Consider the following 11,515-nt stretch of genomic DNA (forward strand, 5'->3'; position numbering starts at 1 on the left):
AACCAAAAAACGGAAACGAAAAAGAGCAAGGGGGACCTTCCAGACATTAGAGAGGATTTAAAGTTACATTGACAAGTCTGGTCCTATTCCTCCCCTAAGGGTGATGACTCAGACAGATGCCAGGATTATCACTAGGTGTGCCCTGAATCCTTGCCTCCTCCCTTGAAATCCAGGGTGTTGCCCTGTTTCCCACTTTCCCCAGGCGTGCCCTGCCCAGCTCACCCAGGCTGGTCTGGGACAGAACCCGAAGTGTGGCTTTGCTTCTTGTGGCTTCTTTCCGCAGCAGACTGCTTTGTTTCCTCCTGCCTGAGGCTGCATCCCCCCCCCCCACCTCCAGCCCCAGCTTGCTATGAGGAAAAAAGTCTCAAATTTAAAACCACGTGGAATTCAGGATGTGCACCAGAAGCTGCACCTTGAGGATTTTTGTGCTGTCAACCACTGCAGACATTTGGGGTCATCCCCACATCCGCTTACCTGATGTAGGAAAAGACCAGCACGTGGAAGATCCACTTAATGGTGCCATAATTCGTGCTCTGAATCCGGAGGACTTTGTTTGTCTCATACTGGAAAACATCTTTCCAGCTGCAGCAGGCTGGCATGGTGAGAGGCTCACTTTCACTAGGCTCTGGAGGAAGGCTCAACCCTTCTAGACCAGCCGCAGCAGGTCCACCAGTAACAGGAAAATGAAACGTACTGATTCTTCGCAGGAGCCTTCAAGTTTGAGTTCCTCCAATGACGACAGAGTGGGGGCGGGTCCTGGCAGCCGCCCCAGATGTGGCTGGGGATAAACAAGAGAAGCGAAGTCCTACAGGCCTGGCTGGCAGATGACCCTGCTCCAGCTGGCCTCCCCCAGATGCCTGCACAAAGATGGTGTTCAAAGGAAGGGCATTTTTAGCATTCTCCCTTATCCCCCTTTTCCTTTCACTTTTTTGGACTCCTTTCAGTTGGGGGAAAGGGGCAGCCCTTCAAATGTCAGGAGACCTAGTGCTTCCATTGTGTCTTAATAAAGGGCCTAGATCTTTCTGTTGCCTCAAGGCCCACACATAGACTGACTGATTCATTTCTACAACCCTTTGTTCAGCCACAGATGTCTATGAACGCTGGGTGAATGAAGGTCTCCCTCTTCTCCCTCTCCACACTTCCCCTACAGCGCTCTGGTCTGTAGATGGTGGGAGGAGTCAGAATTGCTGGAGCTGGGAGGGGAGGAAGACTTTATTTCTATGCTGGATATTTCTGCGTGACTGTTGAGATCTGCTGAGATCTGCTGTCTGACCTGCCCCTGGAGTTACGCCCATGACTAGGCCAGTCAGCCTAAGACCATCAGAAACAAACTTGCCTTTCAGCAAAATTAGTTTACTGACTCATTCAGTGAGAAAGAGCTTGTGCCGGAGGAGGTACCGCCATCATCAAAGGGACAGAGTTACCGTAGGCTTATGGGTGATGGTGGAGTCTAGATTAAATTTAAATGAAAGCAGATTTTTTTTAAAAAAGATTTTATTTATTTGACAGAGAGAGAGGCAGCGAGAGAGGGAACACAAGCAGGGAGAGTGTGAGAGGGAGAAGCAGGCTTCCCTCTGAGCAGGGGGCCTGATGCAGGCCTCGATCCCAGAACGCTGGGAACATGACCTGAGCTGAAGGCAGACGCTTAACAACTGAGCCACCCAGGCGCCCCTGAAAGCAGATTTTGATAGGCTCAAAGCAAAGCAGGTTTGTATAAAACGGTCAACCTCAGATCTGGATTGGAAGTAATAAAGCTAAGACAAGTGTTGACTGTTGTGTCTAGAAACTCTCAGAAGCTCTGCACCAAAGGTGCAAATTGAGGCTGCTTCTCTGTGGCAAGGTGACTTAGATCCTCCAGGCGAAGGTGGAATATTTCATTCTTACTGATGCAATTTCCAATAGCAAATTTTCTGATAGCCTATGATTTTAGAGTACCTTACCTCCTGGCTGTCGGTTCAGGACACTGGAGAGCAGGAAGAAGGTGAGATTGAATGTAAATTTTCTTGGCCCTTCTTGCAGTGCACGTGGCAGGGCTCCTGGTCTTTCTGCTGAACTCGTAGACTGATCCCTCATGCTCTTCCCTCTGCTTCCTCAACCCTCTGTCTACTATTTCTCCCACCACCACTTCAAGGATACTGTTCTTAATAACCACTCTCTACCTCTTGAGCAATTTCTTCCCTTGATTTCCGTGACTCCCCTGGGTCCCTTCTTCTAGTTTCTCATCTTTTTTTTTCTTTTAGGATTTTATTTATTTATTTGAGAGAGGGAGACAGAGGGCGTGAGCTCGAGAGACAGCACAAGTTGGGGGGGAAGGGCAGAGGGAGAAGCCGGCTCCCCGCTGAGCAGGGAGACCAATGGTCGCAGGGCTGGATCCCAGGACCCAGGATCATGACCTGAGCCAAAGACGGATGCTTAACCAACTGAGCCATCTAGGCGCCCCTAGTTTCTCATCTTTACCTCAGTGACTCTTTGTCTTATCTTTCTATGACTCTTCTCCTTTTATGTGTCAGTTCCAGCAAATTCTATCTCAGCATTTTTTATATTTCTATCAGTCATGTTAAGACAGGTTATGTTGCAATAACAAACAGCCCCCCAAATCTCATGGCTTAAAAACAATGTCATTTTCTTTCTCATCCACAATAAATATTTATCATGGATCACCCAGGAGGCTCTGCTCATTGTAGTCACTCAGAAAACAAAACTAATAGAACAGCCACTATCTTGAACTCTTGAGTGAGAAATCTGGCAGGTCTTACAGTGGCATTTAAATGCTCTGACCTTGGGGCACCTGGGTGGCCCAGGTGGTTATGCGTTCAACTCTTGGTTTCAGTTCAGGTCATGATCTCTTGCTCCTGGGATAGAGCCCCCAGTGGGGCTCTGTGCTCAGCCAGGAGTCTACTAGAGATTCTATCCTTCTCCCTCTTCCTCTGCCCCTCCCCCTCCTCACATGCATACGTGGGCACTTGTGCACGCTCTCTCTTTAAATTAATAAATCTTTGAAAAAAAATACTCTGATCTAGAAATGATGTACTCCCTTTTGCCCCTAACTCATTGGTCAAAACTAGTCACTTGGCCCCATCTAACAACAGGGAACCAGGAAATGCAATCTCACCATATATCCCCCTCTGTACCAAGAAACAGAAGAAGCAGACATATTTGGTAAATTGCACTAATAACTTTTGCATCTTCTCCCTGGGAAATTTCATCCACACCCATTCTTTTAAGAAAAGGGGATGGAAAGAGGGGTGCATGTGTATATCATGTGTTTAACTATGCATGGCATATAGCTGGAAATAGGGCCTACTACATAATTTGGGGGCCCAGTGCAAAATGAAAATGTGGGGTCCTGGCACCTGGGTGGCTCAGCCATTAAGCGTCTGCCTTAAGCTCAGGTCATGATCCCAGGGTCCTGGGATCGAGCCCTGCATTGGGCTCCCTGCTCGGCGGGAAGCCTGCTTNTGTCTGCCTTAAGCTCAGGTCATGATCCCAGGGTCCTGGGATCGAGCCCTGCATTGGGCTCATGCTCGGCGGGAAGCCTGCTTCTCCCTCTCACACTCCCCTTGTTTGTGTTCCTTCTCTCACTGTCTCTCTCTGCCAAATAAACAAATAAAATCTTAAAAAAAAAAAAAAGAAAATGTGAGGTCCCTTAGTCAAGATTAAGAATTTCAAGATGGCAACAGCAGAGCATTAAAGCAAGCTTAGGTCCCTGCTACATGTGTGTCCTTAGGTACCTACACGGGTCCCACGTCCATGAAGCTGGCTGTGTCTGGAAGGATATATAAGATGGTCTCTGGGGAGGGAATTGGGGGGTTTGTCAGTNCAAGATGGCAACAGCAGAGCATTAAAGCAAGCTCAGGTCCCTGCTACATGTGTGTCCTTAGGTACCTACACAGGTCCCACGTCCATGAAGCTGGCTGTGTCTGGAAGGATATATAAGATGGTCTCTGGGGAGGGAATTGGGGGGTTTGTCAGTGTTTGTCAAGCGACTTATTTATGACCTTTCTATGAAGTTTTTCTACAATACTCATGCATTACTTTTTAAAAATCACTGATAGGGGCGCCTGGGTGGCACAGCGGTTAGGCGTCTGCCTTCGGCTCAGGGCGTGATCCCGGCGTTATGGGATAGAGCCCCACATCAGGCTCTTCCTCTATGAGCCTGCTTCTTCCTCTCCCACTCCCCCTGCTTGTGTTCCCTCTCTCGCTGGCTGTCTCTATCTCTGTTGAATAAAGAAATTAAAAATAAATAAATAAATAAAAATCACTGATAGATTTAAAAAATCTCTATCACAGACCAAATCTACCTTCTGAGCTCCACACCTGTACAGCCTATGAACTTCCAGACCTAAAAGTCCCATAGACACTTAAAATCACGTCTTCAGAGTAGCACACTTCCCCACAAAACAATACTTCATGTAGGAACTGATTCGAGGGAGAGAGTAGAGACNTAAATAAATAAATAAATAAATAAATAAAAATCACTGATAGATTTAAAAAATCTCTATCACAGACCAAATCTACCTTCTGAGCTCCACACCTGTACAGCCTATGAACTTCCAGACCTAAAAGTCCCATAGACACTTAAAATCACGTCTTCAGAGTAGCACACTTCCCCACAAAACAATACTTCATGTAGGAACTGATTCGAGGGAGAGAGTAGAGACACGGATGAGGACTACCTTTCCTTTAAGCTCAGCTTGAGGGTAAGGGTGGTTTTTAATAGGGGTATAGTGTCAAGGGAAGATTGGGGGAAGGGGTAGTTAAGATGGAAATATTTGAGGGGCGCCTGGGTAGCGCAGTCGTTAAGCGTCTGCCTTCGGCTCAGGGCGTGATCCCGGCGTTTCGGGATCGAGTCCCACATCAGGCTCCTCCGCTATGAGCCTGCTTCTTCCTCTCCTACTCCCCTGCTGTGTTCCCTCTCTCGCTGGCTGTCTATCTCTGTCACATAAATAATAAAAAAAAAAAAAATAAATAAAATCTTAAAAAGATGGAAATATTTGAGCCATTCAAAGATGTTCAAAGTGGAATGTCAAGAATGGTGGTTTCTGTTTCTTTGTAAAGTAGGAATTCACGTCATGAGTGGAATGGGGCTTGGAGGCTTGGGTGATTTTCTCTTCGTCAAGGGTGTGTTTCTGGTTACAGGTCAGAAAATCAAGTGACTTTCTTTAGCAGAAAAGGTAGGGTTTTTTTGTTGCTGTTGTTGTTGAGGAAACACTGCTGTCTTACGGAACTCAAGTGCAGGAAACGTGAGAACTTATTAATAGGGTAACTAAAATGTCCCTAGCTGAGATTGCACTTTCGGTTTGTCTGAAGCTGTGTGGTCCCGCCTCTGCCTGTCTCTCTCTGCACCCACTGTGCATCTCCCTAAACACGGGACTTCTCTGCTCCTCTGCGGCCATGTCACCAAACAAGGCCATCATGGCATCCACATTAGGTGGCCACAGTTCACAGGAGACCCCAGGCCTACTGCTTAATTCCAGAGTCCCAGAAGAGTGAATCTGATTGGTCTAGCTGTCTATCTCTGGTCCAGTCACCTAAGGCTGTGGGCGGGGTCACAGAAGAAACATGTGGGGGGCCTATTGGGGGGGTAGAAGGAGGGGTGGAGGGTGAGAGGAGTGGAGGGGGTGGAGGGGGAAGGGGAAGAAAGGGCTGGAAGGAAAGAAAATAAGGAGGAGGAGAAAGAAGTGCGACTCTCGGAGTATAGAGACTCAGGTTAAATACTCTGCTCTCAGGTGGGACAACGCTGAGGCGGTCTAGGCAGTTTCCCAGAGGTCCCTGGTGGGATTGAGTCCCAGATGCCTACAGCAGTGACCTGTTCTTCAGTGCTTCCTGCACTGGCTGCCTTCCCTCCCTGTGTCACTTCCCCACTGCCCTTTCTGGCCTCACCTCCTATATGAACTACTTGCACCTGAATCCTTGTCTCAGGGTCCACTTTGGGGAAACTCAGTCTATTTCAACCCCCTGTGGCTGCTGTTAAGGAGTCAGTAATTTATCCTGAGACCAGTAGGTGGATCTGTAAGCAGAGTCCTGGCATGACCTCATTTACACTTTAGTAAAATCACTCAGGCTGCACCCTGGAAAGTGGATAGAAGGGGCAAGAGAGGAGGCAGGGAGGGGATCTGTCCAGGGAGAGGGTATAGTGACATGGAGGGGGGGCTGAGAGCGAATCTCTGAAGGATCCAACACCAAGGGGACTAAGAGGCATCAGGGAAGGAGAGGAAAATGAGGAAGTAGTGTGTACCCAGGAACCAACGGAAAGCGATTCCTGAATAAGCCAGTGATGACAGGAAATAGAGCGATATAAAGCTGTATAATTCAAGAGCCCTAGAGAGGAAACTGACAGATAAGTTAATGGAACACGATGGAGTCAAGTGTTGAATGCACTATAGGTGAGTACTTAGCAAATGACAAAAGCATTTAAAATCAAGGGAGAAAAATTACACAAAATATGATCTCAGAGCAATTGGCTAGCCATTTAGAGGAGGTCGGTGGAGGCAGGAGGATGTGGTATTCTAACTTTTTGTATTTCAAAGATGTGTAACTGTTTGAAATGTGATAGAATGATCAAAAGTGAGCAAAATCAGCTACACAAAGAGACATGCAAGTCACCATTCTGTTTGTGTTGTGCACATTTTGCATTTTGGTAAAGAATCCAAACAAAGATAACTGGATGCCCCCCCCCTTCTTTTTCAAGAAAGATTTATTTATTTATTTTAGGGAGAGAAAGAGAGTGCATGTGGGAGGGGCAGAGGAAGAGAATCTCAAGCAGACTCCCGGCTGAGTGAGGAGCCCACCACAGCGCTGCTCAGTCTCATGGCCCTGAGGTCATGACATGAGCTGAAACCAAGAGTTGGTCACTTAAACAACTGAGCCACCCGGATGCCCCTGGATGCCCTTTGAAATAACTCAGCTGACACCACACTCTCACCTGGTTGGTGTTTGGTTCTTTCTCCAAACTCTGTGTTGGTGTCAGTATTACTGTGGATTTTCTGTAAAGATACTATGATAGGAGCCTCTTACTCTCCTTCAGGGGTACAGTGTTTGAGCCAGGAATTCACTGTGGTTTCTTTCTTGGCAACTGGAGCTACTAAAATAAAGCATGTCAAGTGCTTTTTATCCCGCTCTATTTCTCCATGGCAGTTTCTCGTGAACCTGCCTTTCTGACCCTGTCTTCCTTCCCTCTCATCATCTAATTCATAATTCTTATAAGAAGTTGGTCAAGAGTCTACTGCTTCGGGATGTCATCGAGTTAGGAGAGATTCCAGTGCCCTGGTATTCAAAACAGTTTTTCTTTGAATTAAACTAAACCAATGCTGCCTAATAGGGTAGACACTAACCACATGTGGCCATATAAATTTAAATTGCTTAAAATTGAATGGAATTTAAAATTCAGTTCTTCATTTGTACTCACCATATTTCAAGTGCTCAGTAGCCACATGTGGCTCCTGCTGTAGTGGGCAGTGAAGATAAGAACATGTACACCATTGTAGAAAGTTCTATTGGATAGCCCTGCTGACTAAATCTGTGGGATAGAGAAAAAGATGAGTACAGTTGCAGGTAAGTGAGGAAGGTGAGGGCTGGCCCATTCAGATGGCATCCATTTTCTGTGTGAAATAAGAGGCAGATGTGCCTGAGGAGAGAGAAAGACAAAGCAGAGGGGTGGGAGGTTCGATGAGAGGGAAGAAGAATCAAAACAGTTGCTATGGTGAACAGGAGAAGAGCCAACAGGGAAAGCAGGAATTCCAGCATGGCTTTGAGAATTAAAAACCATGAAGTGGTTATTGCAACATCTACGTGACTGAGATCATAATAGGGGCCTGGGGCCTTCCCACCTATACGATCCATCTCCCACCTCCACATCCGGGACCCATCAGGTCTTGCCAAGTGGTTCAAATAGTTTTAGAATTTGTAATCATTGTCATCTACCATATCTATTTTGGTCTTTTACATTTGTTCCTGAAACAGTGTGAGTGAAACTACATCTCTGCCCCTTCTTCCCCCTAAGTCACACTTCCCTGGGGCACCTCTCCCTTGCCAGCCCCACAACACAGAGCAGAAAGCTTTTCTTTGCCTCCCAGCTCAACCCAGGCACTGGGAATGACTGGTTCACTCAACGTATTCTGGGTAAACTTGCTCTATACTTCTCATGAATGCTGGATTTCTTTTATTTCTTTTATTATTATTATTTTTAAAGATTTTATTTATTTATTTATTTATTTATTCGACAGAGACAGTAAGAGAGGGAACACAAGCAAGGGAAGTGTGAGAGGGAGAAGCAGGCTTCCCACTGAGCAGGGAGCCCGATGTGGGCTTGATCCCAGGACCCTGGGATCATGAACTGAGCTGAAGGCAGACGCTTAACGGCTGCGCCACCCAGGCGCCCCTGGATTTCTTTTAATCCCAGGATCTCCCCTTCCCTCCACTCCATCCAAGCCCAATACACACACCGTCCTTGGAACTTTAAAAATCTATTTCCTAGTAGACAGCTGGCCACTTCAGGTAATAACTAGGTCTTCTTCAACCCTAAACACAGAGGCTGGGGATGGGCGGGGAAAACTGGGGATTTCCTTCTAATAGTGGATGGTAAAGAGGTGTCTGAGGATTCTAGAGGACCAAGAACCCATTGCTGTCTCTATTAGTCTTAGCAGGACACATATGAAAATAGAATAGAAGGAAATTTACATTGATCCAGGGCTGAGCTTTTGCTGGAAGTTGAGAATAATGTTATTAAGGGTGATTTTGTTGGAAGGTAACAGAATACCAGACTCAAACTGGCTTAAATATAAAAGAAATTATTGTCTCATATATAGGGAAGACAAAATTTAGAAGGATTTGATTTAGTGGCTTGAAAACATCACCAAGGATCTAGGTTCTTTTCTATCTGTCTGCCCTGTCTTCTTGTTGGTTGGTCCTCAGAAAGAAAGATAATCAATTCTTCTGTCTCTTTGATGGGAAAATCTTTCCCTGAGTCCCCTTCTCCTTACCTCACTCTACTCTCTAGTGCTAGAAGTGAGTCACACACCTGATGCTCCCCTGGAAAGAGAGCAGAAATGACCATGACCAGCTTGGATCCATCATCTGGGTTGGAGTGGATGTTGGACAGTCACCCACAATGTCTACTACTCAAGCACTGGCAAGAAAGTGGCTAAAATGAGGACTGGGGGTGGCAGGGTGCCTGAGTGGCTCAGTTGGTTGAGTGTCTGACTCTTGATTTCAGCTCAGGTCATGATCTCAGCATCGTGGGACTGAGCCCCGGGCTGGGCTCCTCACTCAGTGGGGAGTCTCCTGGAGATTCTCCCTCTCCTTCTCCCTGTGCCTCTCTCCCACCCCACTCGCAGGTGCTGTCTTCTCTCTCCTTCTAAAATAAATAAATAAATCTGAAAATAAAATAAAATGAGGACCAGGGAATCTCTGCTGGTTAAGGAAGGAAGTGAAGGAAGGAGGGTCCTGAGAAGGAGAAAGTAGAAGAAGGGATCCTGGAGTTCAAAGAACTGCTAAGCCTGAAATAACTGAAAGAACAGCTTGTGGCCAGAGAAATTGAAGACTTTAGAGGAAGATTTGTTCCAGGAGAAACTGATGTTTAGGACATGGTCAGAGGATGTGGTGGCTAGAGTCGATTGAAGGTGAAGATCATTGGAATGAGGAGGGACAAGAGCCAAGGGGCCAGGAGGTTAACCAGGTCTTGGATCATCTTACAATCATTAAAGTCATCAACAGAGTGGTAGGAACTGGAGTGGGGAGGAAGGATGAGCTAGATGCCAAAGTCTCCTAAGAATAAGGGTTGATTGATTGATTGATTGATTGAGTAGTAGACATCAGTAATGAAAAGGCGTAAAAGTGGTTCAGCCAGGTGCCGTGAGCCTCAGAGTGTACTCAAGATGGACAATCACTGATCTGGAACTAGAGGTGGGGAGCATGGAGGACACCAGGAGAGTGGGGAAAGGATTAGCATCCTCTGGGGAGGGCTTCTGGGACTCTCAGCAGGGTGCCAGGTTATACTTGGGGCAGGAAGTAGAAGGGACTCTGTGCACTGAGGTCATGACATAAAAAAGAAAAGAGCATGCCCTCCCTCTTCTCTTTCCCCTTCTCACAGGCTGGAATGAAACCTGGAGGTGAGCCATCTTTGACCCAGAGTATCCGAAATCATACTCCTCACTCGCTAGTCAATACAGAAGCAAGTCCAAAATAACTCTTTCCAAGTGTCAATTAATCCCCAGGTCAGTATCTGAGGATTTAGCAGACACTCAACTGTCCACTCAAAATCTATTCTCTTTTTCTTTGTTAATGATTTTGTTCAGGTTTCAAACCCTCGGGAAAGATAACCCTATTCCCAACTCAGGGGTATCACGTTAATCCCATTCTACCTGTAGAAGTGGGTACAAAATCCTATTATAGCCACTGAAACACGAGGTAAAGTTTTTTAGGGATCTTCTGAAGAAGGAGGTCATTCCTAAGAAAGAGATGTGAGAAGAAATGGTGTTTCCAGTGTGACATGCTCAGGATGGCAGGGCAAACAATGGAAACAACTTGGTCAGAGCCACTTGGTTAACTACGTCTGGAGCCACCCTACCTGGGACTTCTTTTTTAACGTATATTGCTTAAGTCATTTTAACTGAGCTTTCTTTAACTCATGCCCAAAGCATTCCGATTTAAGAAGCATTGCTGGGGAACCCTTGTGAAGTTCACTAGGAGGCTTGCAGACAACATCTCTAAAACCCCCAAACAGACATACAACTCATTGGTATCACAGTAGACAGCATCCCTGAAGTCCAGAGACAAGCAAGGACCCAAATGCCAAGAGGCAGACATTCCTGGGGGCTGGGACGTGTCTTAGGTCCATCACCCTGGCAGGCCACCTCCTCTGTCATCTTTCCCTTGGTGTCCTTGCCCTAGCATCTCGTGTTAATGGATCATGGACTATGCTATTGGATGTGGCTCAGGTACCTGCTGCCTTGTACACCCAAAGCCTCTATTTCCTTCCCTTTTCTCATTCCCTGTGAGTTCTGCCAGCTTCTGTTTTAGTCCAACCACCACAAGAGATGCTCTCACTCAAATCATGGATGGGTTGACTATCTCTAACTTTCCAAAACCCAAAAACATTTTTTTAAGATTATGGTAAAATAACATAAATTTTTACTGTTTTAACCATTTTTTAAGTGTACAGTTCTGTGGCATTAAGTGCATTCACATATTTGTGCAACCATCACCACCATTTGTCTCCTACCCTTTCATCACCTCAAACTGAAACTCTGTCCTCATTAAGCACTGACTCCTCATTCTCTCCTCCCAGCCCCTGGAAACCACATTCTGTCTCTATGAACTTGACTACTCTAGGTCCCTCATATAATTGGGAGTCATGCAATATTTGTCCTTTTGTGTCTGGCTTATTTCATCTGGCATGATGTCTTCCAGGTTCATCCACATTGTAGCATGTGTCAGGATTTCCTTCCTTTTTAAGGCTGAATAATATTTTATTGTGTGGAGAGAGCACATTGTGTTTATCCATTCATTCATCGAT

The 11,515-nt window shown here is 46.2% G+C and overlaps 1 protein-coding gene across 6 annotated transcripts in view; it reads right to left on the minus strand.

Moving 5' to 3' along the window:
• P2RX7 (purinergic receptor P2X 7) overlaps window positions 1-883 on the minus strand; it is a 46,811-nt gene extending 45,928 nt beyond the window's left edge. For 3 of the 6 annotated variants that reach the window (XM_034672421.1, XM_002913118.4, XM_034672425.1), the window contains exon 1: window positions 475-875. In XM_034672421.1, coding sequence (XP_034528312.1) covers window positions 475-599 — 125 coding nt within the window. In that variant the 5' untranslated portion in view covers window positions 600-875. Of the gene's footprint in view, window positions 1-474 lie in introns of all 6 variants that reach the window. The other 3 variants (XM_034672424.1, XM_034672422.1, XM_034672423.1) reach the window with 3 other exon arrangements.
• Window positions 884-11,515: the final 10,632 nt, after the last annotated feature.

The sequence above is a fragment of the Ailuropoda melanoleuca genome, chromosome 12 (assembly GCF_002007445.2).
Source record: "Ailuropoda melanoleuca isolate Jingjing chromosome 12, ASM200744v2, whole genome shotgun sequence".
Lineage (NCBI taxonomy): Eukaryota > Metazoa > Chordata > Mammalia > Carnivora > Ursidae > Ailuropoda > Ailuropoda melanoleuca.